Source organism: Chlamydotis macqueenii, chromosome 20 (genome assembly GCF_036417535.1).
Source record: "Chlamydotis macqueenii isolate bChlMac1 chromosome 20, bChlMac1.mat, whole genome shotgun sequence".
In the NCBI taxonomy this organism is placed as follows: domain Eukaryota; kingdom Metazoa; phylum Chordata; class Aves; order Otidiformes; family Otididae; genus Chlamydotis; species Chlamydotis macqueenii.
The window spans coordinates 11750665-11773343 of NC_141575.1; the positions used below are offsets into that span (position 1 = coordinate 11750665).

The 22679-nt window shown below is 65.3% G+C and overlaps 2 protein-coding genes across 2 annotated transcripts; one reads left to right on the forward strand and one right to left on the reverse strand.

Moving 5' to 3' along the window:
* Window positions 1–12564: 12564 nt before the first annotated feature.
* Window positions 12565–15017, forward strand: RNF208 (ring finger protein 208). The gene has a single exon (XM_086764198.1). The coding sequence runs from the start codon at window positions 12771–12773 to the stop codon at window positions 13566–13568; it is 798 nt and encodes a 265-aa protein (XP_086620324.1). The 5' UTR covers window positions 12565–12770; the 3' UTR covers window positions 13569–15017.
* A 5285-nt stretch (window positions 15018–20302) lies between these two features.
* Window positions 20303–21913, reverse strand: LOC147598278 (ring finger protein-like). Its single transcript, XM_086763473.1, has one exon. The coding sequence runs from the start codon at window positions 21476–21478 to the stop codon at window positions 20498–20500; it is 981 nt and encodes a 326-aa protein (XP_086619599.1). The 5' UTR covers window positions 21479–21913; the 3' UTR covers window positions 20303–20497.
* Between the last annotated feature and the right edge of the window lie 766 nt (window positions 21914–22679).

The window sequence follows — 22679 nt, forward strand, 5'->3', positions numbered from 1 at the left end:
TCTGCAAACCCCCCGAGGCTCTGGTGCTCGCCCCGCAGCCAGAGCACATCCCCAGATCCGGCAGCATCCGCTGCCAGCTCCATCCTGCGCGTGCTGTGCTCCCAATGTGACATGTCAGCCACACGAGTGGGGACGGGGACGCCGGGAGCACCGTGGGGATGTGCAAAACCCAGCAGGTGCTGCGCACAGCTGGGGCACGGGTAGCACCCGCGGGTGCTGGGCACCCATCCTGCCTGCTTCACCCGTGGGTGGGGCTGAGGGGGCTGCACAGGCACGTTTGCCACGTCCGGTGTGTTTGGGCTCCTCCAAGCCTGCACTGCCTGTCTTCCTGGTGCACGGGGGATGCTCAAGCTGCGGCTGCAGAGCCCAAAGCCTTTCTCATTTAAGCCCCGCTCTGCCCTCACAGGGGGATGCTGCATTCCTCAAGGATAACCAGTCGGATAAATAATCCGGTGCCCAGGCTGGCATGGCCGGAACCGGCATCGCACGAGTCGGCCGGCGCCTGGCCTGCTGCCTGCCCCTCCCCGGGCTCACGCCAGCCGCAGGAACCGGGAGAGGAGTGGGTTTCCTTATCGCCCTCCCGCACTCCCCCTCCATCCCTCTCCCCTGCAGCTCCCCGGCCCAGCCGGCCCCCGGGTCACGGTGGGGCTTGGCAGCAGTGCGGGGAAGCGTGCATTGTGGCTGCCCACTGCGCCCGGCTGGAGGAGAAAGCAAGGATTTCCTGGCCCGGTGCAAGTCCTTCCCGTCTCCTCCCAGCGGCCGAGTGCTTTGGGGCTGAGGGTGAGCTGCTCCCAACTGGCTTTGGACTGGGAACTAGCGGCTGCTGCTGCACAGACCTGCTGTCAAACATACAAGCAACCAGGCGACAAGCACGGAGCTGGGCTGACGCCATCCTCGGTGCCAAAATCTCGCCCTCCAGCTCTGTCCCACCCACGTGCAGAATGGGAGGAGACGTCCCTCTCTGCACACTGGTGCTCATGCGTCCTCACCTGCCATGTGCCAGGGGGACGGGGACGGCACAGGGTGGCCTCGTGCCATTGCACGGGAACTTTGGGAAGGCCAATTCACCCATCGCCAACCTCAGCCCAGCACCCATGGCCGATCAGCGTTGCGGGATTCAGATCCAACGGGCCACAATGGCAAATCCGTGCTCAGAGCCGGGCAGCGGCAAACAGCCCAGGATGTCTTCCAAGGCTAACCACTCGGTCGCACGCAGACACCTGGAAAACGGGCTGTAGGAGCCCCAGCTGGGGACTCCTGGCTGGGCAGCTCACGTGCACAGCCGTGGTTTTCCCTCCTCACACGTCACCTCTGCCCCCTGCGAAGGAAGAAGCGGGGCCGAGGCGGGGGCAGCTGCTGGCTCCCTGCAGGCACCGCGTTTGCTTTCGCTGCAAACAGCCGCGCTGGGCTCTGCCGCAGCTTCCGTTGTGCCGTGACCGCGTGGAGATCTTATGTGGCGCCTTCACCTGCTGATGTTTTTTTTAGGACAAGGGGCTGATTTCCTGCTGTTTTTCCATGATTCAAAGTTTCCAGTCCCCTGGACAGCTGTGGCAGAAGGGCTGGCACTCAACTCCTGGCCTGGAGCATCCCCAGCACTTTGCCATCACCCCCTGAACCCCTACCCTGGGGACGAATTGGGGCTGGCACCACCATGGTGAAGACTTTGCCGTGGCAGTCCAAGGATGCTCTTCTCGCAGGGAGCAGGCAGACCCCGCACAGCACCCAGCTCCCAGCCAAGCCCTTGGCTCCGGCTCTCTCCCAGTGGAGGTCTGGTTTCTGTCCTGCCGTCTGCTTGTCCTCCCTCGCTTCAAACAGTCCCCGTTTGTTTGGCTGGAGCCAGGGCCGCGTGCCTGGGCCGCCTGTGCACAAGGGCTCCTTGTTCGCCGCCTCCCTCCCCACTCGCCCCTCGCCTGCTTTAGCAATTATCCCAATTAGCCGTGCCCTCTCCTCGCTCCCTGCCTGCACCGCGGACCCTGGTCCCTCCTGCTCCACGCTGGTGGCAGCCACGCTGCTGCCTGTAAGGGGCCACCTCCAGCCAGGGGGACGTGACGGTGTGTGAAACAGGCAGGTTGTGCAAAATCCATGTTTGGGGCCCGTGCTGGATCCCAGGGCTCTCTTCAAATCTCCTTGGGGATGCAGCAGGATGAGGAAGCTATGCCTGGACCTGCAGCTCCTGGGGTGCCAGCCCTGTGCCCTTCTGCTCCTTCAAATCACCCTGGTGGGTGCTGGCCATCCTGCCCTGCCGCGCAGGGTGTTCCCACTGCCCCGCTCCCCGGGAGCGTGGGTGCAGCCACCCGGCTTCCTGCAAGCCGTGACCCACATGCCACCACTGCGGCACCGTCCTCCCACGGCCACGGGCTCGGAGAGAGCCTGGGGCAGGTGGTGGAAGTTTCCACCCATCGACGCAGGCTGCGGCAGCCGCGTGGCCCCGCGAAGGGTGGCTTTCCATAGTGGCTCCCAGCTGCACCGTGTTTTGGGGCTGCTGTCCCGTCTGCCCTCCTGAGCCTGCAGCGAAGCCGGGGCACAGCCCTTGGGGAAGTGCTGGGCGCAGGAGCATCCCCATCAGCAGAGCGCAGCAGGAGGAGTGAGGCTGTTTATTCCTGCACCCAGATCTGAAATACAGGGTGGGCAAACCCCCGTATCCTCTCCCCATGGCATGGTCCTGAGCCACGGCCAGCCCCTGCTGCGGTCACTGCAGCATCACCAGGCAGGGCGGGCGACGAGGCTGCCACTCCCGGGATGGCTCCGAGCGCCCTGCCGCACCCTGACAGCAGCCTCGGGCTGCTGGGGTTTGATCTTTACCGCTCGGGCCGGCCTGTCTGCTCCCATTTGTGTCTGTCGTGCTGCCGAGGGACATGAGCACCCGGCTCGCACAGCCTGGCAGCTCTGCGCTGGCACGCGGGTGGCCGCCGGGCAGGCAGCCCCCGCGCTGGTGCAGAGCCCTCGTCGCAGCCCCACTGTCCCCAAAGCCCCGTGCGTGGATCAGGGTCCTGCAGAAAGGAAGGGCCTGGGTAAGTCCTGGCAGGTGGGGGGCTCCCCAGGGACCACGTCTGCCTTGCTGGGGGACGGCCCTCATCCTCGAGCCTGCACCCACAACCGCCCCTTCTTCCCCACCGGTAGGATCACGACGACTCTGGAGCATCCTGGGGGCTACGCAGGTGCCCGGCACCCTGCACAGCTTCCGGTCCCCCCCCAAACCCACACGTGCAGACACAGCTGTACGAGCCTCTCTGGTTACCCCTGTCCCATCCTGGGGACGCGGCGCAGTCCCCGATGGCACCCCAATGGCTCCCCAGGCACTCTGGGCATGCTGAGGCCCCTTCCAGGCTGGAGCACCGGTTTCTGTCACATGGAGAGACCTCACCTCCCCATGGCACCCTGGGGAGGGAGTTGGCTCCGGCATGGGAGCACTGGGATGTGACAGCTCTCTTGTTCCAAGGGTCCCTCTCTAGGCAAGGCACTGGGGGTCCTTTCTGGAGGGAGCAGTGGGAAGAGACAGGTCACAGGTCCTCCCGTGGCATCCCAGGATGGCTCCTGGCACCAAATTTATCAGCCCGGCCCTTGGAGGACTGAAGAAATCAGGGAGAGGGAAGAGGCGACGGAAATCCCAAGGGCAGATGATGCTGTCGGCCCCGGGAAACCTCCCCAGCAGCCTCTCCCAGCTGCCCCACGAGATGCAGACCCCCTCCCATGGACCCCCTGCCAAGGGCTCTACAGAGCCCCCAGCTTCCACCCAAGGCGATGGTGGGGAATTCGCCACCTCCCGCGTTTCCTCCTGCCTCCCTCCCTGCCTCCCCCTCTGCCTCCCCCTGCAACCGCCCGTCCCCGGGTCTGCCAGCCACCGCTCTTCCCCCAGCCGAAGCTCTCCCCGCCGCACACTCGGAGCGAGCGCCGCGCTCAAACCACAGCGAAGGAGCGCCTGTTCCGGCAGCCCCCGCGCAGCCGGTAGCCGCCGTGCCGCAGGAAGCTGCCGCTGTGCCGGAGCAGGAGCCACGTGAGTGGCGGCTGGTGGCCGTGCGCCCACGCAGCTCCCCGGGAGAGTTACAGGCACGCAAGGAAAACAAAATCCTTGAGTCGATGCTCAAATTCACCCAGCTGACCTAGAAATGTAACCGCGGCGCTCCCGGTAAGAGCATCGGTTGCCCACGCAGAGCGGAAGGGATAGCAGGAGACCCGGGGTCATCGCCGGGAGGGATGGGGGAGCACGCTGTGCCCCCAGGTCCTGCCAGAAACCCTGGGACAGCCGTGCTGGGACAACAGGATCCCACCACCCACAAGTGCGGCCACGGCCTCGTGTGCGGGGCTACGTTCAGAGCCAGAGGCAGCAGCGGCCCTGACCAGGAACCAGAGGGCTCGGCGGGTCCCTCCACTGTGTTTGGGGAAGTTTGCCTGAAAAAGCTGAAATTCTTCTGCAAAAACAAATTGCTGCGTCAGTGCTGGGCTGCTCTTCGGGTCTGTACTCTAGCCAAGGCCCAGTCCTGCAGCCCCGGGGAGGGACGAGTGGGCGCCTGGGCATCTTTTCGCCCACGCCAGGACCCCCTTGCCACACAGTGCTGCTGCGGGCATCTCGAAGGCACACGCAGCCGCTGCGCCGCCTCCTTCTCCCTGACCCAGTTTGTGTCTCGCGGCTGCATCCAGGCGAGCAGCGCTGTCGGGTTACAAGCGCAGGCAGTGCCGGGCTCTCCCAGGGAGCCAGCAAAGCCAACGCTGAGTGTCACTGCGATCACAAGGCATCCCCCTCAGCCCCAGCATCGCTGGCATGGAGCCGCTCCACCAGCCCCGCACCCGCCCAACCTGCCGAAGGAGGGCTGGGAAGAGCAGCCGTATCCCAGCTCTCGTGCATGCTCTGGTTTCTGCTGAGCCTCAGATCCCTCGGGCTCTGCTAAACCCAGCATCAGCTGGGCTGGATGGGAAGGAGGAAGGTTTCTGCAGCATTGCCACTTCTATTTCTGGGCCATCCCTGTCCCGTTTTGCTTCAGCACAAGGTGTTTTCTAAGGGACATGAGTCTTCCTTGCACCCTCTCGCCCCTGAAATGCAGCTCTGGGTCTTTGTGTTCACCCCTCACCCGGGCCAGTGACCCCCAGGGAGCTCCAGATCTCCCCATCAGCCCCATCACCATCTGATGGGACTGTGGCACTGCGGGGTCGCCAGCAAGAGGTGAAATCCTCCCTCCCTTGGGAGTCTGTGGGACTGCGCATACACGGGGCTGGGGGGCATGAAGCCCCCAGGTGAAGAAGGGGGCTCAGATGGGAGCAGGGGACCCCCTTAGCCCACAGGCAAGTCCCACTAGCCCCACTCCCACAGCAGAGCCCAACCCCCTGCCCAAAGCATGGCCAGTGTGTTGCTCTGGACCTTGGGCAGGGCAGCTTTGAACATCTCCAGGGCTGGAGATCCCACCACCTCTCTGCGCCCCGGTCCGGTGTTTGACCCTCAGAGTGAAGAAGCTTTTCCCTACATAGCTCTAGGGAAATGCAGCTGGCATTTCCCATGTCCTGGCTGGTGGCTATCGATCCTCATCCCCTCTCCCTCCTCCCATGAGATAACTGTGGAGAGCAATAAATCTGCCATGAATCTTCTTTTCTGGCAGCTGAGCAACCCCAGGGTCTGCAGGCAGGGAGCTGGTGGGGACACGAACGAAGGTCACTGCATCCGAGGAGAGAGGAGATGGTCCTCTGGCCCTGCTGCCTTGATCTCCCAGCCCACGTGCATCCCTTCTCCTCCTCCTTCTCCCTGCCCTCCTGCTATCAGGGCAGCGCCAGCGAGGTTGGCACCCACTTCACAAGAAGAGCTCCCAGAAGAGGCCACAGTATTAATCACAAAACTGAATGAATAGTAAAAACAACAATTATACTCCTTGGGATCTGTTGGGGCTTTGAGAACATCCATAACCTTCAAGCTGGTCGGTTGGTCCAGCACACCATGAGTGCAGGTCTGTTGTGCCATGGAGCTTATAATTCCCGTGACCTCAAGGTTTGTGTGTGGTAGCACCACAGCTTCAGACCACTTTGAAGATCTTCCAAGCATCATTTTTCTCCTGGTGGAGTCTCTGTAGAAGGCTGCAAACCTAGAGATGACCACATCCAAACCCCCATCAATGCGTTAGGACTGTACTGCACGAGCATCCATGGTCAGGTCCGACCCCCCCACTTCTGCTGCTTCGAACAGTAGCCAGAGCAACCAGCTCTGCAGCACCTGGCTGCATCCTGAAACAACCAGCTGGCAACCAGCAATTCTGCTGGTTCCTTGGCAGATTTTTTCATAGCATCCCTCCTTCAAAATGGTGCTTGGCAAGCTGGCACATCCCAGGAACCACAGGCAGCTCTGGTGATAGCTCTGGTGGAGCCGCGTGGCAGATGTGCCATGTGAAACCTGCTTTCCTCTTCTGAACACAGTCCCTCCACATCCCCGCGTTTTGTTGGTGTCCATGCTGGGCCACCACGGTGCTGATGCCACCTCAGGCCTGGAGGAACTCAGTCTGGGAGGGTGGAGACTGTGGCACTTGGGGTCCCTTCTCCTGACGCTCTATACCGGGAAGGAGAGACAATCCTGAGGGGATGGAGCATGGCATGATCGAGCATGGAGGATGAAAAGACTTAATGTGGAGTGTGGCTACGGCATCCACATCTCTCCCAGCCACGCCAGGCTGGGTTGTCCCTCCGGCGCCATAGAGCAGCCGGGCAGGCACTGGCACTGCTTCCTGGACCACTACAGACCTGCTGATAACACGGCTCTCTGGAAAGCTGAAGATGAGCTCATTTTTTTGTGGGTGAATTATCTGTGCGATGAGTGATTCAGCAGCACAAAACAAGATCACTGCAAGAAACAGGCTGGATTTTGGAAAGAGCTGCTGATGCGTGCAAGACCTGGTCAAACAAACTCTGCAACGAGAGCAGCAAGCAGTAAATAAAAGAGGCGTGAGTCACGGCGAAAGCACCCCAGGTGCTGCCGCCAGAAGCACAGACAGCAAAGAGCAACGCCAGGTCTGCACGCGGTAGATGGGATCCGGGACACGGGGCAGGAAGGTTTGGGAATGCACGGAGCTGCTGGCCCACGCGGGTTGAGCGAAAAGCAAAGACACGTGTGTAGCCACGGCGCAGGGTCAGCGCCAAGTGAGGAGGAAACCATCGTGTCAGAGCGGGTCCTTCACAGGCATTGTAAATCCAGAGGGCAATAAAGTCCTGAGCACGCAGCCGGGCGATCGAGCCGATGATGGATGATGCAGATGATGAGGAAGAAATTTAGGGTCAAATTATCTTTGTCATCACTGTTCATCTCAGCAGAGTTGCAGCAGACATGGGGAACGGCGGGTACACCTGAGCTTCAGAGCTCCCTCCAAAGCCAAGGGCAGGCTTGGCCTGCTGAAAAGGTCACAGAAAATGGGAAAACACATCAGTACTGTTTGTAAAACCCAGAAAAACATGCCGTATCGCATCACCACAGCTCGGAAGACATGCTGGGAATATCGCTGCGCAACACGAAGATGTACATTTATGTACACAACACAACACAACAGATTTTTACCAAAGACAATGCAGTATGTAAGTACATATGACAAAGTTAGGTGGTAAACCCAGGAGTAAGAGCACAGCCAGACCCAAAGGCAAAGGTCCAAGTCAACCACAGGGGCTGGGGTTTGGCAGGGGCATCGCTCGGGAGCGCGGCCAGCCAGGCCCAGCTGCAGATGAAGGGTCTGGGCTTTGAAGGAGATTATTTTCAGTTTGGGGTGGAAAGCAGAGATCTTGGTGAACCAGCTCAGCAGAGAAAAGGGAAAAGCTAGCCTGGGAGAGCCCTGCAAGTGTCGTTGAGCACTCGCACGCTGGGATGAAAACTTGGGGTGAAAGCCCCTCTTGCACAAGGCTTAACCAGTGGCACCACCAAGGCCCCGACAAGCCTAACGCAAGCTCTAGGAGAAAAGGAAGCGCCAGGCTTTGGCTCGGGCTGCAAACTGCTTCACCAGCACCTGAGCAGGCGCAGGAGAGGCCAGGAAGCGATGCTGGGGCGGGATGGGGAGGATCCGGCGCCACGTCCACCGAGCACACGGAGCAGAGGCTAGCAGAGCCGTTGGGGCAACACGACGATCCCCAGCGCCTTGGCACAAACACACCCTTATTCAGCAGAAAAGCTGCCTGATGTAATTTATGATTATTTTTAAATAGAGCTGTTGCTTAACTCATGGAATAGCAGCGTAATAACGCCGTGTGGCTGGGTCAGCACGGGGATGCCACATGAATTAATAACAGAAAATGGCTCGTGCTCGCTCACTTCCTGCAATTTCCTCTGCTCTGAGAGTTCAAGCGTGATGTATCAGTTGTTGCTATCTGCATCCAGAAGCGATAGCAGGAAAGTAAGCAAAAACCAGCACCGAGGGGACGGGGAAGGTGAAGGGAATCCCCGTTTAGCATTGTTAAGGTGCCTCACGCTGATTTTGGCAGGTGAGCAGATCAAAGAACGACACTTAGAGGGACTAGAGGCAAAGTCCTTACAAAATCCCTCCTCCAACGAGAAGGTTAAATATACCACCGCTACCATTGCGAACAAGGGAGCCGGGATTTCCGGGCAGTGGGTGAGGCTGCGGGTCCCGGGAGGAAGCCACACTCTGGAGTGGGTCCAGCCCCAGGACGGAGCATGGCTGAGCCCTTGGGTGCTCTGGGCTGGGGGGGTTTGGTCATCTCTTCCAGGCCAGGCATCTGCGTGAGATTTTTACTGCCATTGCCTGGAGCACAGACGGTCGGATCGTCCATGGGATGCGTGAGGCCTGAGGGAGCTGAACTTTCCTCCCAGCTGACAGTGGGATGCAGAGCGTTCCGCTTCTGCGCCCGTCCCACTGATGGCGGGGCCGGGGGACAGCGGTGGCGCGAGCACGGGGTGGCTGTGCGGTCACAGCGGCTCCAGGAGCGCACAGACCCCTTGTTACAGGGGCGAGCAGAGGCCGGGCCTTTGCTGCAGCGGGGCTGGGGGCTCAGCAAGCGGCTCTGGGCAGGGCAACCTTTTGGGGGAAGGGGGGCATCAAAATCCAGGCAAAATCCTGGGGCCAAGCGAGGAGTATGAAGCGTTTGAAAGTGGCAGTGGGTGACACGAGCAGGGAAAGCCCAGGAGCACCCAAAGGTGCCCGATGAGCCCAGCAGCACCCTGCCCCAGCCAGGGTGGGATGGAGGGATGGAGCGGGTTTGGGTGCTCGCGGGTCACTGTCGCTGTGGGGGTTGGCCGTTAGCCCTGGCTTTGAGCATGGCTGGCAAGTTGGGGGGGCTCCACGTGGGGCTACCGGCGGGCTCCCCATGCCGGAGGCACCCATGGCAAGGGAGAGGGCAGGAGCCGGGAAGGACGGCGGGGTCGTCCTCCCGGGGCAGAGTGCAGGGTGTCCCCGGCCCGTGGGGTCGTGTCCACCTGCACCAGCAATGGGGGTCAAACCAGCAAGGACCCCAGCAATGCATGACACTCCCCAGTGCCCTCCAGAGACTGGACGGCATTGCTGGTACCCAGCGGTGGTGTGACCCCCTCCCACGCCACATGCTGAGACCCCACATCCCCCAGGGACCCCGCTCTGTGCCCTGCTCCCCATTCCCACTGCTCAGCAGGGACTGGGGTGCCCAGCTGGGTTTGGAACTCTGCGTGGGGGGAACTCTCAGCGTGGGGGGAGCCCCTCTGCCCCGCTGCCACAGGGGGGCTGTGGGTGGGGGTCACGCCTGGGGGTCACGGTGGGGCAGTGGTCCCACGGGAGATTCACAGCGGGAAGAAGTTGGGGTGGGGGATGTGTTACCAGCGCTCCCCAGCCCCCAAAGCTGCGGGGGGTGCTGGCAGACCCCCCTCCCCGCCGCCCCACGCCCACAGCCGCCGGGCCCCCGAGCGCTGCCCCCGGGCGCGGCGCCCCCCGCAGCCCAGCCCGCGCCGCGGAGCCATTTCCAGCGGCGGCTGCTGAGTCACTGCAGGCCCCTCCGGAGCGGCCGCGCGGGGAGCGGGCCGGGGCGCGGGGAGCGGGGCGGGGGGGCGGTGTGTGCGTGCGTGTGCGTGCGTGTGCGGGGCGCCGGGCGCTGCGGCCGGCGGCTGCTGAGCGAGAGAAATGTGAGCCGGTTGCACCACTGCGGCTGCACTGCGGGCAGCGGGGCGGGAGCGCGCAGGCAGCGCCCGCGCCCGCCGAGCCCCCGCGGGGCCGGAACCGGCCTGCACCTGCCGGCGCGGGACGGGGAGGGGGGGGGGGGCCCGACCCGTACCCCCCCAGCCCCAGCGCGGGAGCGTTGCATCAGCCCCGGCGGGCGGAGGAGGCGTCGGGGGGAGCCGGCGGCGGGCGGGAGGTGCCTTACCTGCCTTCCCCCCCCCCCCCCCCGCGCTGATCCCCGCCGAGCATCCGGAACCGGCGGGAACCCGGCGCCGCCAGCCCTGCCCTTGTGCCCGGGGGGGCGGCGGGAAGCGGGGCCGGCACCCGCCAGCATCCTCGGGGAGGGGGCGGCACCTGGGCCGGGCAGCGCCCGCGTCCCCCTGCCCCTCGGATCGGCCTGGGCCTGCGGGGGCACGGAGCGGGGCAGCGGAGGGAGAACCGGGGCCGCGGCAGGTAAGGACCCGCGGCCAGCGCCCGGGGGGGTGGGCCGCCGGGGCATCACCGCGGGGGTGCGGGGGTGCACGTCTGGGTGCGGGTGTGTGTAAGGGTGCGCACATGTGTGTAAGGGTGTGCACGTCTGTGCGTGGATCTGCACGTGTGTGGGGGGGTCTGCACATCAGTGTGTGAAGGTGCACATGTGTGTGAGGTTCTGCACATGTATGTGGGGGTGTGCACATCTGTGAGGGTCTGCACGTCTGTGTGAGGATCTGCACGTGTGTGCACATCTGTGTGTGTACGGTGTGCACATCTGTGTGCGGGTGTGCACACGTGTGTGCACTGCTGGGCTGCAAGCGTGTGGGCACGGCGTGGGGCAGCGGTGCGTGGGGCTGGGGACTGCGGCGGAGAGTCAATGGTGGGGGGAGGCTGTGGGTCGTGGCGGGGGGCTGAGGAGGGCTGTGCCGGCCCAGGGGTGATGGGGATGCGGGGCACGGTGGGGTGCTGCGCCGGGGCTGTGCGTGAAGGGGTGTGACGGCGCGTGGCTGTGCGTGGCGGCTGCCTGGCCGCAGGGATCGCCGTGCCCCTGGGCCCGCGGCGGGTGAGTGGCTGCGGGAGAGCTGCGGGCAGAGCCCCCGGGGCTGCTGCCGTGCGTGGGGTGCGGGGGGGGGGCGGGTATACGCTGCTTGGTGCGGGCTGTGGGACGCGAGGCCTCTCTCCCCAGGGTGGGCATTGCAGGATGCTCACCGGCCCCCAGCGCCGCTGGGATGGCCCCCGGGGACACCCCACGGGGGTCGGCCAGGGACCCGGCCCCCCATGGCTCTCAGAGATCCAGGGCTGACCCCCCCACACACCCCTCGGTGATGCCTCGGCCTCTAGCTGTCCCCAAGGGCTGCTGCCGCGACCAGATGGCCCCCTCGGGCCCCCACCATCAGGCCTGGCATCCCGCTAACGGGATTTGCGCGTGATGGAGGAGAGCGCCTTCGCCCTTCTCCGAGGAGAGACGGGCTGTCGCCTGGGCTGCCGGGGGAGAAAATGGCCACGGGCTGGCTGCCTGCCCCCCATCTCCTGCCCCCAAACACGGCCTGTCCCCCGCCGCGGCTGCGGGGCCAAGGGCAAGGAGCTGGGAAAGGGGAGAGGAAGCTGGAGGGAGGGATAATAGCAGGGACAGATCAGGAACAAGCGATGGAGGTAAAAATAGATCCACCGAGCAGAGGAGGGGCTAAACGTGAGAGAAAACCCTGAGCAGAGGCAGGCTGGCGCGGGAGCCCCCCCAGGAGGGGCCCTGTATCCTAGCAGGGGGTCCTGCCCTCCTGGCCCCCAAGGGCAGAGGGGGCACCCGGGACCCCACGCTTGGGGCTGCTGAGGGGATGTCTGGGCGGCAACACCTGCCCGCTCCCATTTCCGCTGGCCCAAACACGCGGGCGGGTGGACAGGACCTGCAGGGGCCAGCTGCCAAATTGCCGGGATGCAGGCGGGCACGCGTCCCGAGGGAGCGCTGGCAGATCCCTGAAGAGCCTTGGATCCAACCCCCCTCTCACTTTTCATTTCCAGCGAGCACGAAGCTGAGCTGGGGACAGAGGCGCCGGGGACGGTGAGGTGAAGGCGTGCGGCAGCCCCACGCCAGCCGAGGGGAGCTGCCCCCCGGTACGGGATGTTCCTTGGGCCCCTGCCCCGCGGGACCCGCTGCTGACGGCGAGCGGGAGAGCCGGGAAGGCAGAGCAAAGGAATTTGCAAACACGTTCTTTGGCGCCACGAAGATTCCACAGCGCGTAAACAGGAATAAAGGCCGGGTGGAGGCGGGGGCTGCCCCTGTTGCTGTGGGACCCCCCTGGACTCATCTGCCTCAGGCAGCGCCTGGTGCCACGGTCCCCAATTTACCGTTCCCGACAGCTGCTGATCCCCCACGGGAATTGCCAGCGAAGGCAAAGGGTGCCGAGTGACGACCAATGTCACGTTAACGTCCCAGCGAGGCGCTGCGGGGAGCCGACACTTTGATCGCCCGCCCGCCGGCATCCTCCGAGGCAGGCAGGATGCTGCTGTGAGCCCTGCCTGCTCCTGTTCGCCCCAGTCTCGCGCCTGGCACCCTCGGGGCTGGCTGGAGAAGAGGGGACCGGGGCCCGCTGGCGCTGGCCCGTCTCCCCAGGATGCTCTCCCGTGCCAGCGGCTGCTCCCCGTGCTCCTGCTCTGCGGCCAGACCGAGATTGAAAGCTCAGCAGGCTGCCGGCATGTTTTAGCCTCATGCAGGCGACCCTCAGAGACCCCAGAGCAGTGGACAGTAATGTGAAAACGATACTCATGTCGTGTCTGAAAGGGCAACAGGTCATCATTAAAATGGAGGCGATGAAAATCATCCACCCGGAGAAGTTTTCGGAGCTGCAGGCCTCGCAGCCGCGCTATGTGCCGGCCCCGCGCCGCGAGCCGCCCCTCGTGGCCAAGCGTGCCTGGCCCTCCGAGTCCGAGATCATCGTCAACCAGGCGTGCGGGGACATCCCCGCCCTGGACGCCGCCCCCGGCCCCCTGCCGCTGCCCCGGACTCCCCCCCTGCCGCGGCGAGAGCGCGCGTACCAGAGCCAGCGGAAGGGCAGCTCGGAGGTCTGCTACCACCGCCAGCCGCCGTCGGACGAGGTGATCGTCAACCAGTACGTGCTGCACCCCTCGACGCCCTGCGAGCCCCTCGAGTGCCCCACCTGCGGCCACATGTACAACTTCACCAACAAGCGGCCCCGCATCCTCTCCTGCCTGCACTCGGTGTGTGAGGAGTGCCTGCAGATCCTCTACGAGTCCTGCCCCAAGTACAAGTTCATCTCCTGCCCCACCTGCAAGCGAGAGACCGTCCTCTTCACCGACTACGGGCTGGCGGCGCTGGCCGTCAACACCAGTATCCTCAACAGACTGCCGGCCGAGGCCCTGGCCACCAACCCCGTCCAGTGGAGCAGCGACACCGACCGCAGCTGCTACCAGACCTTTCGCCAGTACTGCGGGGCCGCCTGCACCTGCCACATCCGAAACCCGCTGTCTTCCTGCACCATCATGTGAGCCCTGCGCCCCCGCCCGCGCCTCCCGCAGCGGGGCGGCCGGTGGGTGGGAGAGGACGGCGCAGCACCACGGCCGGTCCTCACTCCCTTCTTGGCCCGCGGCACAGCCCGGGGATGCTCTGATGCTCGCCGTGGCCGAGGACGTGGGACAGCAGAGGGCGTGGGACCGGCGTCCTCGCTGGCGCTGGCGGGGGGCGATGGGGACGCTGGGACCTGGCGGCAGCCCCCTGCACCCCGGTCATGCCCAGGAGAGGGACACTGGGATGGGGAGCGTGTCCACCGAGGCGTCCAGGGGCTCCGGCTCCCCGCATCCTGCAGCGGGTGCCCCTGCTGTGCATCGAGCATCTCCCCACGCTCCTTCCCCAAGCACCTTCCCGCTCCTCTCTCCCTGCGGCTCCCGAGAGCGGACACTGGGTCCCGGCCGGAGCGACACCCTCCCCACGGCCCCGCGGCCGCTGGCACCAGGGGCCCTGGAGGTGCCCGGTGCTGCGCTGAGTCGCCCACCCAGCACAGGAGGGGAGGGCGGGTCCCCGGCTGCCCCCCACCCTCCTTCTCTGTAAGTTATTTGCCAAAGCTTTCATCTCAGCGGCCCAGCCACCGTGCGCCCGAGTCGTTGTAGCCACGCCAAGCCGCCGCGCCGGCCCCTCGGTTGCGAGCAGACACCGCGGCCCGTTTCCTCCGCAGGCCCTTGAGGAAAGCTCCACTTTGTCCTCGTTTTGGAGGATTCTGTTTTTTCCCCATCCATCCCCGGCCGCCCTGTCCCAGGCCGCTGCTCGTTCTCAAAGGCATTGAGCTGTGCCCGTTCTCTGCCAGTCCACCCCAGGCCCCCTGCTCACAGGGGCAGTGCAGGGTCCGGTACCCCAAATTACCGTCTCCAGCGAGGGGATTTGGCTGAGCAGGGGGGCAGAGGTCTGGTCCCTTCCCAGAGCAACACCTCTGCTCTGACCCCCATGCGGAGGGGCTGGCGGGGGGGCAGCCCCCTGTGCACAGCCTTGCTTTCTCCAGGGTACCTGGAGGGGTAAGTTTGCTGCCAAAAAAGCAAAAAATAAAAACAAACCTAAAAAATAAAGAAAAAGCCATAATTTGCGGGTGCTGCCACGGGGCTGAGCACCACAACCCAGCACGGCCGCAGCAGCGGGGGCACACGCTGCCCGCTCCCCGGGCACCGGGGCCGCAGAGCCCCACACCCTGCAGGAGAGAGCAGCCCCCGGCCCAGCATCCATCCAGGGAGAGGGGCCGAGGCAGCCCCCGGCCCGCCCTGAGGGAGCAGGCGGTGCCGCCGGCACAGCCCCGGGTACCCCCGCGCGGCCGGCGGAGATCAGCGGCCGATACCGTTTCTGTGTTGCTCTGCCAATGCCTCCCGCTGCTGGTTGTGACGATGACCATGTTTTATACCCGGCCTTGTTCTGACCCCCATCAGTCTCCCCAATAAAGATTATATTGGAACGAACGGTGAGCCGGCGTCTGGGGCGGGGCCGCGTCGCTGCGGGCCGGAGCGGGGCTGCAGGCCAGCCGGATGCTGCGCACCGACCCCGCTGTCCGCAGAGCGATACCCAGGGGAAGGGCTTCCCCCTGGACTGACACCTCTGCCCTGGCTCTTGGCTCTGAGGTGGTTGTGTCCCCTCCCTGCCCGGCCCCTGGTCCCACCGCACATGGCTGGGCACCCTGGGGTGCCCTGCCCGCCTTGGCCACTGGTCCCCAGCCGCACCAAGGGCTCTTAAATACCAGTTTGATGTCCTGTTTCTCCCTGAGTGCTGTGGCGTGGCGTGGCGTGGCGTGGCGTGGTGTGCTGGCATTCACCCGCCAGCACCGCCAAACGGCGTCGGTGGGGAGCACCCACTGCCTGCACCAAAGGGACCCCGGCGTCGATGGCAGCTCTGCAGCTGGGAGAGGCAGAAGTTTTGCAGCAGGAGCAGCCGGGAGGGTGCTCTCCCAGGGCAGCGCGGTTCCCGGAGCATGAGCTGTGCACACACATGTGCATGCATGTGCGCAGCGGCAGGTGTGTTTGCGTGTGCACACTGAGGCTCTCTGTGCACACACGGCCCCACTTGCCCTGTGCTGGCCCCCGATTTTCCCCTCTCTGGGAGCAGCGGCTGTCTCTGCCCTCTGTTGTGGGCTGCTGTGGAGCGGCTGCTTCCAAAGCACCGGCACGTCCCCGGCTCACAGCCGGGACCTGGGGGCAGCTGCCACCCCTGGAGGGGTGAAGAGTTTTCAGGGTGGCTGCAGGCCCCTTGTCCTCGGCTGCTTGTTCCCCTCCCCGGGGTGGGATTCTATCCCTGGGAAAAGAAACCATATCCCGGTCCGTGGGTGCTGCGTTACAGCATCAGTAACAACAGCCGTGGCCATGACCGGGCTCCCCGGCCCCGCACCCGCGTCCCTGCCGTCCTTGGTGGGTGTGGGGGCACACATGGCCCTGGCAGCAGTGCCAGGGGCCTCTGGCTGGCACGGCATCCCCCCATGAGCCTCATGATGGGGCTGCTCTGGGGAGCCGGAGCATCCAGGGTGAGCAGCTCCATTGTCCCCACAGCTCGTCCGGAATCCGGGATGAACATCTCCGTCTGCAGGGCCCCACAGGCACCAAGGCAATGGGGCAGCAGGGCAGAGGTGGCAGCAGTTTTGCCCCCAAAGAGGAATTTGCCCTTTTTATTAAGAAGGACGAAGGGTACAGCGTGTCCTCCACACATCATGGTACCTCTTGGGCACAGAATAAATTTAAAGCTGCTAATTTGATTTTGAGCTGCAATTAAGGAAGAAATGGGGCCTTTCAGGAGCAGGTGCTGGGCCACAGCCTGTTTCTCCAGCCCTGCTAACCCCAAAGGAGCGCTGGTGGGACTAGGGGCCGGGGCGTGCTGCGGCGGACTGGGACGGTGACGGCGGGCCGGTGCCAGCCCTTGTGTCGCGGCTGCAGGTAAATTGAAAATCTTTCCAAGTCGCTCCGGCATCCCAAGCCCCCCACACTCTTCCACGGCCGCTGCGGCTGCGCCAAGCTTTGCGCATCCAAGCTGAGCTTTCAAAGCGCTCCAGGTCCCACCGGCTCCTTAAACGTGGCCAGGACATTGCTGTGAGAGGAGGTTTTGCCTTGTGTGAGCAAAGGTGCTCCCAGAAGTTCCCAGATTAGTTGATTTTTAATCTCCTGTTTGATGTGATGCCCATCCTGGGCTGGGACGAAGCTCTGGGCTCTGCTGCTGTCCAGGCCGGCCCATGGTGGGAGAGGGGACTTGGGGGGCTGCTGGGGCTGACCCTTCCCCAACCGCCCGCGTCTCAGACGCAGGAAGGGCCGTGAGCGGGCAGCTCTCTGCCGGTTTGGGGTCAGACTTTGGCACATGTTCAGATGATTTTTCACAGCCGTTCTCCCCAAAACCAGCTCCCGTAGCCCAGCCAGTCAGTGCTGGGGGTCGTGCCGGGCCAGACCAGCCCCGAGCTCCTCCTGGTGCTGGGTGGGCAGCCCCAGCCCGTCGGTCCCCGTGCATGTGGCCCAGTCCTGCCCCGTCACCCTGCCAGGAGGTTGCACAACGGGACCAGTTCCCCATCGGCATGGGGTGGGGGGAGGATCCCGCACGGCCAAGGGGCCAACGGCTGCCCTGGGCTGCACAGCAGCGCGATGCCAGGCTGGGAAGGAGGTGGCCGAGCACCAGGGCTGTGCCCTCCTTGGGGGCGTGCGTCCTCCAAACCTCGACCTGGGGTGGTCACGCACCCAAAACGGCCCTTTCACTGGAGAGGAAGCTGCTTGCAACGGCTTCTGCCAGCACCCGGCTTTCACAATGAGGTGCAAGTCTGCGATGAGACACTAACGGGTTGTGGCACGGATCCCCAGAGGCTGTGACAGTCCCCAGGGCAGCGCTGGCCGCAGGGACGGGGAGGGATTGCCGCACTCCGGAGCTTTCCCGGGGTTAAATCCAAGCACGGGCACCCGCTCCTGCTCGGTCCCCAGCTTCATGTTCAAGGCCGGATCCTGGGGTGGGAGTTGCTGCTGGTGCCTCACGGCTCTCGTGCAGCCCAAATGAGGGACGGGGACAGCGCGGGCACATCCCCAGTGTGGGGGCTGAGGGGGGCAGAGGAGATGCTGGTGCTAAAGGGGGCGGTCGGGGTGCCTCTGAGCAGAGCTGGATGGGGTGCCTGTGCCCGACCCCCAGTCCCTGCCTGCCTGGGCGGGCGAGACCGGGCGCACTCGGTGCATGCCTGAGGCTGGCTGCGCTGCCCATGTCCCTGCAGCCGCCCAGGCATGGCTGGGGACCCGGGTGGGGGGACACACCGGGCTTTAGCAGGAGAAGCCAGGAGAGAGAGTGGGCAGGTCCCCGCGGGTCGGGCACAGCCATGTCACCAGTCTGGGCACACCAGCTGGGAGAGGCGATGAAGCATTTGGGGTGCCATGGGGGGGCATGTGAGGGTGTAAAGTGGCTTCAAGGGATCAGAAGGCCCATGTGTGGGGCTCCAGAGGGGCTCTGGGGAGCTGCGCCCCGCAGCCAGAGCCCTGCCGCAGCACCCGTGGCTCTCCACACGCCGCCCCCGGCCTCGGCTCGCCACGCTGCGGCACACCCGTCGTGCCGCCCGACGCTATCTTGGCGCGTGCTAAATATAACTGAGTCCTTGCGCGCGGACATCGCAGCCAGGCTCCCGCGGGCCAGCCCTGCCCGTGTGCCGGGCCACCGCGGGCGGCAGCGCCGGCCTCCACAGCACCCATGGGATTGGTCCCGCACTGCAGCCCCCCCCAAACCCCATCCCTGGGGGGGTGTAGGTGCCCTTCTACGGTTTTTAGCACCCAGAGATGCTGGCAGGAGGAGGGGAACACGGACATACTGGAGGGTGCGTTGTGCTCCATCATGTCCCCATGGGGACAGCTCTGGCCTGGTTTGCCCAAAAACCAGTCACACCCCCCCCTCCATGCAATGTAGAGCAGGGACACATGCCAGGCATCCCACGCGGTGGCAGGGCCCCCCCGGGTGTCTGAGCCCCCCCCCCACCTCCCTTCAGGCCCCATCGAGCCAAAAATGCCGCCAGCTGGGGCCGAGCTGGAGCTTCTCCTGATGGAGCTGCCCCACTTGGTATAAATAAATACTCCTCGGTGTGGGGGGGGGCTGCCTGCCTCTGGAGCAAAGCACGGAGCAAAGCACGGCAGCGCCGATGCTGGGAGCAGCCCCAGTGCCCCCGCAAAGCCAAATCTCTGCCCCCATGGGCACAAGGACTCAGGTTTCCCATGGCACTGTGCGGGCAGGGGAGCGTTCGCTGGCTCCCACCGACCCGGTGCCCTTGGCAGGGGGAAGGGGAAGGGGCTGGTGGGTGGTGGCACCCCACAGCCCCCCAGCCCTGCAGGGGTGCCTGCGGCACCGTTTCCGGGGGAGAAGGGCAAAGCCAGGGCACGCAGCCGGTTGCACAACCCCGGGCACGGCAGTGACAGCCAGCCCCTCGGCGGGGACGGGCAGGATGGGAACAGAAAGGGGACAATTTGGCCCAGGGTCTGCATAGAGCTTTGGCTGGGCACCGAGAGGAGGCTAGCATGTCCCAGGCTGCAAAGGGGGGGTGCCACCACTGCAGGAGACTGACCCCCGCAATGGAATCTTGTGGGGGGTCATGGGGGTCAGACACCTCCCTGCCACCCACCACCAGCCCCAATGGGGCTGGAAGCCTGGGGCCATCCCTGTCCCGTTCCCCTCGGGGTACAGGGGTCCCCAGCAAGCGGCTGCCAGCCCTGTGCCCTGCAGCGTGGTGGGGAGCAAGGCTGAGGAGGAGCCGTGGCCTGGGCATTGCCCCAGGGGGGTCCCGGGGGAGCGGGGCGTCGTGCCCAGCTGGGATGCAGCCCCCGCGCAGGGCTGGCTGCCAAGTAAGGAACAGAGCCCAGATCCCGCTCAGCGCTGACATATCCCTGCCTGCCGCAGCCACGGGCAGGCCCACGCGGGCACAGTCCCGGTGCTGTGCCTGCCATGGGCTCCTCCGCCTGCGGTGCCTGCTGCGGCCCAGCCTGCCCGTCCTCGGGCACTCGGGCCCTGCCATCCGCTCCTGCTCCGTGCCGCCCGCACCAGGCTGCAGGGACAGAGCCGTGTTTGCCCTCTTATCACCACGCAGGGCAAGGCACGAGCACAGGCTGGCACTGCTTGGCCGGGGCCGGGAGGTGCTATGGTGGGGGCAGGCACCCTCTCCCAGGGCGGCTCGGGACCACTGGCCATCCCCGTCCCCTCGTGTCCCTGCTGGGGCCTGAGGGAACATGCTCAGCCTGGACCAAGCACTGAACTGAGAGGGACGTGGCTGTGGGAGGAACAGAAGCTGTATTTCCAGTCCATGCTGGGGAACCCCAGTCCGTCTGTCCCAGGCGTGGGTGGCACAGCCCATGGCACAGCCCTGCTCTGCCCGCAGAGCCCCTCCGGTTCCCGGCCCCGTGCCAGGGACGTGCCCCCGGTGCAGGGAGGGCTCCTGCTCTGTTCATAAATAGAATCACAGAGTCACAGAATGGTTTGGGTTGGAAGGGACCTTTCAAGCCCACCCAGCCCAACCCCCCTGCCAGGAGCAGGGACATCTCCAACCAGATCAGGTTGCTCAGAGCCCCGGCCAACCTGGCCTGGAATGTTTCCAGGGATGGGGCATCCACCTCCTCTCTGGGCAACCTGGGACAGTGCTCCACCACCCTCAGCATAAAAAAAAGTCTTCCTTGTGTCCAGTATTCACTCCTTCACTGCTGCGTGCTCGGTGGGATGCAGGCGATGCCCAGCTCCAGAGTCACCTCCCTTGGCTGCCTGCTCACCTCCCTCGGCTGCCTGCTCCAGCTCCTCCGCTGCCTCACCCACTTGGGGCTCACCGGCAGCGCCGGGGCAGCCAGGGTGCCTGGCTTCACAGGCTTGGTCCCAGGCTGGCATCACCAACCTGCCCCAGCCCCAGGGCAAAGCGGCAGCAGGGCTCCTCTCCCCACGCACGGCCCAGTCTGGAGGCGCAAACCCAGCACTATTTATCGAGGATGAGGAAGAGCAGCACCATCAGGACGATGGGGAGGAAGATGAGGAGCAGGCTGAGCATCTCGGCCGCCAGCAGCAGCGCCAGCACCAGGAGGTAGCAACAGCGGCAGCGGCGCTCCAGCCGCCCCAGCCCGTGGATGAGGCAGGGCGGGTAGCGGACGCAGGGCAGGCACCCGAACATGCGGCTGGTGTGGAAGCGCACCTGGAAGCGATGCTCGAGGGCGCCGGCGAGGCCCGGGCGCCGGGGTGGCAGGGCGGGGGGCCGGGGGGTGGCAAGGGTGCTGGGGGAGCCGGGCTGGGCGTGCAGCAGGAGCAGCTCCTCTTGCAGCTTGCAGATCTCCCACTCCAGCATGGGCGTCTTCTGGCGGCAGATGGGGCAGCGCACACGGCCGAACTCCGCGCTGGCGGCCGTGTCCATGATGGCGCGCAGGCAGGCACGGCACAGCCCGTGGTTGCAGTTGAGCAGGGTGGGTTTGTGCCGCTGGTCGTCGTAGGGCTCCGTGCAGATGGGGCACTCGTCCTCGCTGCCCGCCGGCACGCGGCACACCTCTGCTCCCACCACCACCTCATCGCTCGACGTCTCCTCTTCCTCGCCGGAGAAGCTCAGGATGGAGCTGGACGCGCTTTCCAGGCTGGATGACCCCCCGTGCGGCACTGGGCTCTCTCTGCAGGGCAAGATGGGGCTGGTGGCGGTGGCGGCAGGAGGGTCCTGCCCCGCAGGCAGGGAGGCACCGTGGGCAGGCGGCTCGTCATGCCCGGGCAGGAGCGGCTTGGTCGCGTCCTCTGCCGGTGGTGGGTTCCAGCAGCCCCAGGCGGTGGCAGGCACCTCTCCACAGAGCCGGGGCGGCTCCCCGGGACCCTCTGACCCCACAATCTCGCTCTCACCCCGCTGCCCGGCGCAGCCCTCCCCGCCGGCTGCCTGCACCGTCTGGGGGCCAGGCTCTGCCTCCTCGCCCGCTGCCGGCTCCATGGGGGCTCCACAGCTGCCTGCCTCACCCGCCAACCCCTGAGGCCCCTCGGGGCTGGGTGCGGGGTGTGGGTGTTGCTCCAGGGCGGGAGGTGCCTTCAGCACAGCTGCCGGACGGGTTTAGAGGCAGCGGCGTCCGCGCAAAGTCCCGTCATCCCTCCGGCGCAGTTTGGGCCCCCCTCCAAGGCCGACAGGTCAGGAGCCCCCAAAGCAGGGTGCATCCCCATCACCCTCACCAGTAGGCCATGCCAAGAGGGGCATCGCTGTGAGCATCCAGCAGCCACTTCCTCCTCCTCTTCCTCTTCCTCCTCCCCAGTGCCGGCGCAGTACTGACCCGCCACGGTCCGGAGAAGAGGACAAGGCGTCAGGCACTGCCAGGGTGCAGGCGTGGCAGGCGCCCGAGCAGGGAGCTGCAGCCCGCAGCGGGCCAGGCAGCGCTGGGGCTGAGCCGGGCTCTAACCAGTCTGGTTTGTCAGCTTCTGGAAGCCACTCAAATGGAGGCAGCCCGGGGCAGGCAGCCATGCCCGCGCCAATCAGCTCCCGTGGGAGCCGGGGAGGAGCTGGGCCCACGGCCGCCTCTTCCCTTTGCCCAGCAAAAATGGAGCCACTTCTGCGGCCAGCGCTCCCCACACTGCTGCCCATGGGCCAGCATGGGCCCTGCGCTGCCCCAGTCCAGCCCCCCAGTTCACAACTCAGTACAATACACCAGCATGGGCCCTGCGCTGCCCCAGGCCAGCCCCCAGCTCACCCCCAATACAGCACACCAGCACGTGGCCCCTGTGCAGCCTGTCCCCAGCTGATCCCTGTCCCCCAGCTCAGTCCCTGCACTGGAACATTCCGCCTTGCCCTGCCCCATAAGCAGCTCGCAGGGCTTGGAAGGACGAGTGCAGGCTGGCTAGTGCCCCATGCAAGGGGACAGCGTCACCAGCGTGATGACTGCCATGTAGCAGCTCCGTCCTGGCCCCTCGGCTGTCCCCAGGATGTGGGGACACCCAGCCCAGCCGGGGTCTGCAAGGGGAGCAGCTCCTCACAGTGGGGTGGGGAGACCCAAAAAGCATCCCGTTTCCACTCACTGCAGCGCCGTAGCTCCAGCAACACCCTGGGGTGCCGCTGGCCTGCGCAGGACCCCACGATCCGGCGCGTGGGAGGGTGGCTGGGTCACAGGCGTGGTGTGGCACCGCTGCCCCTTCCTGTCCCAGTCTGC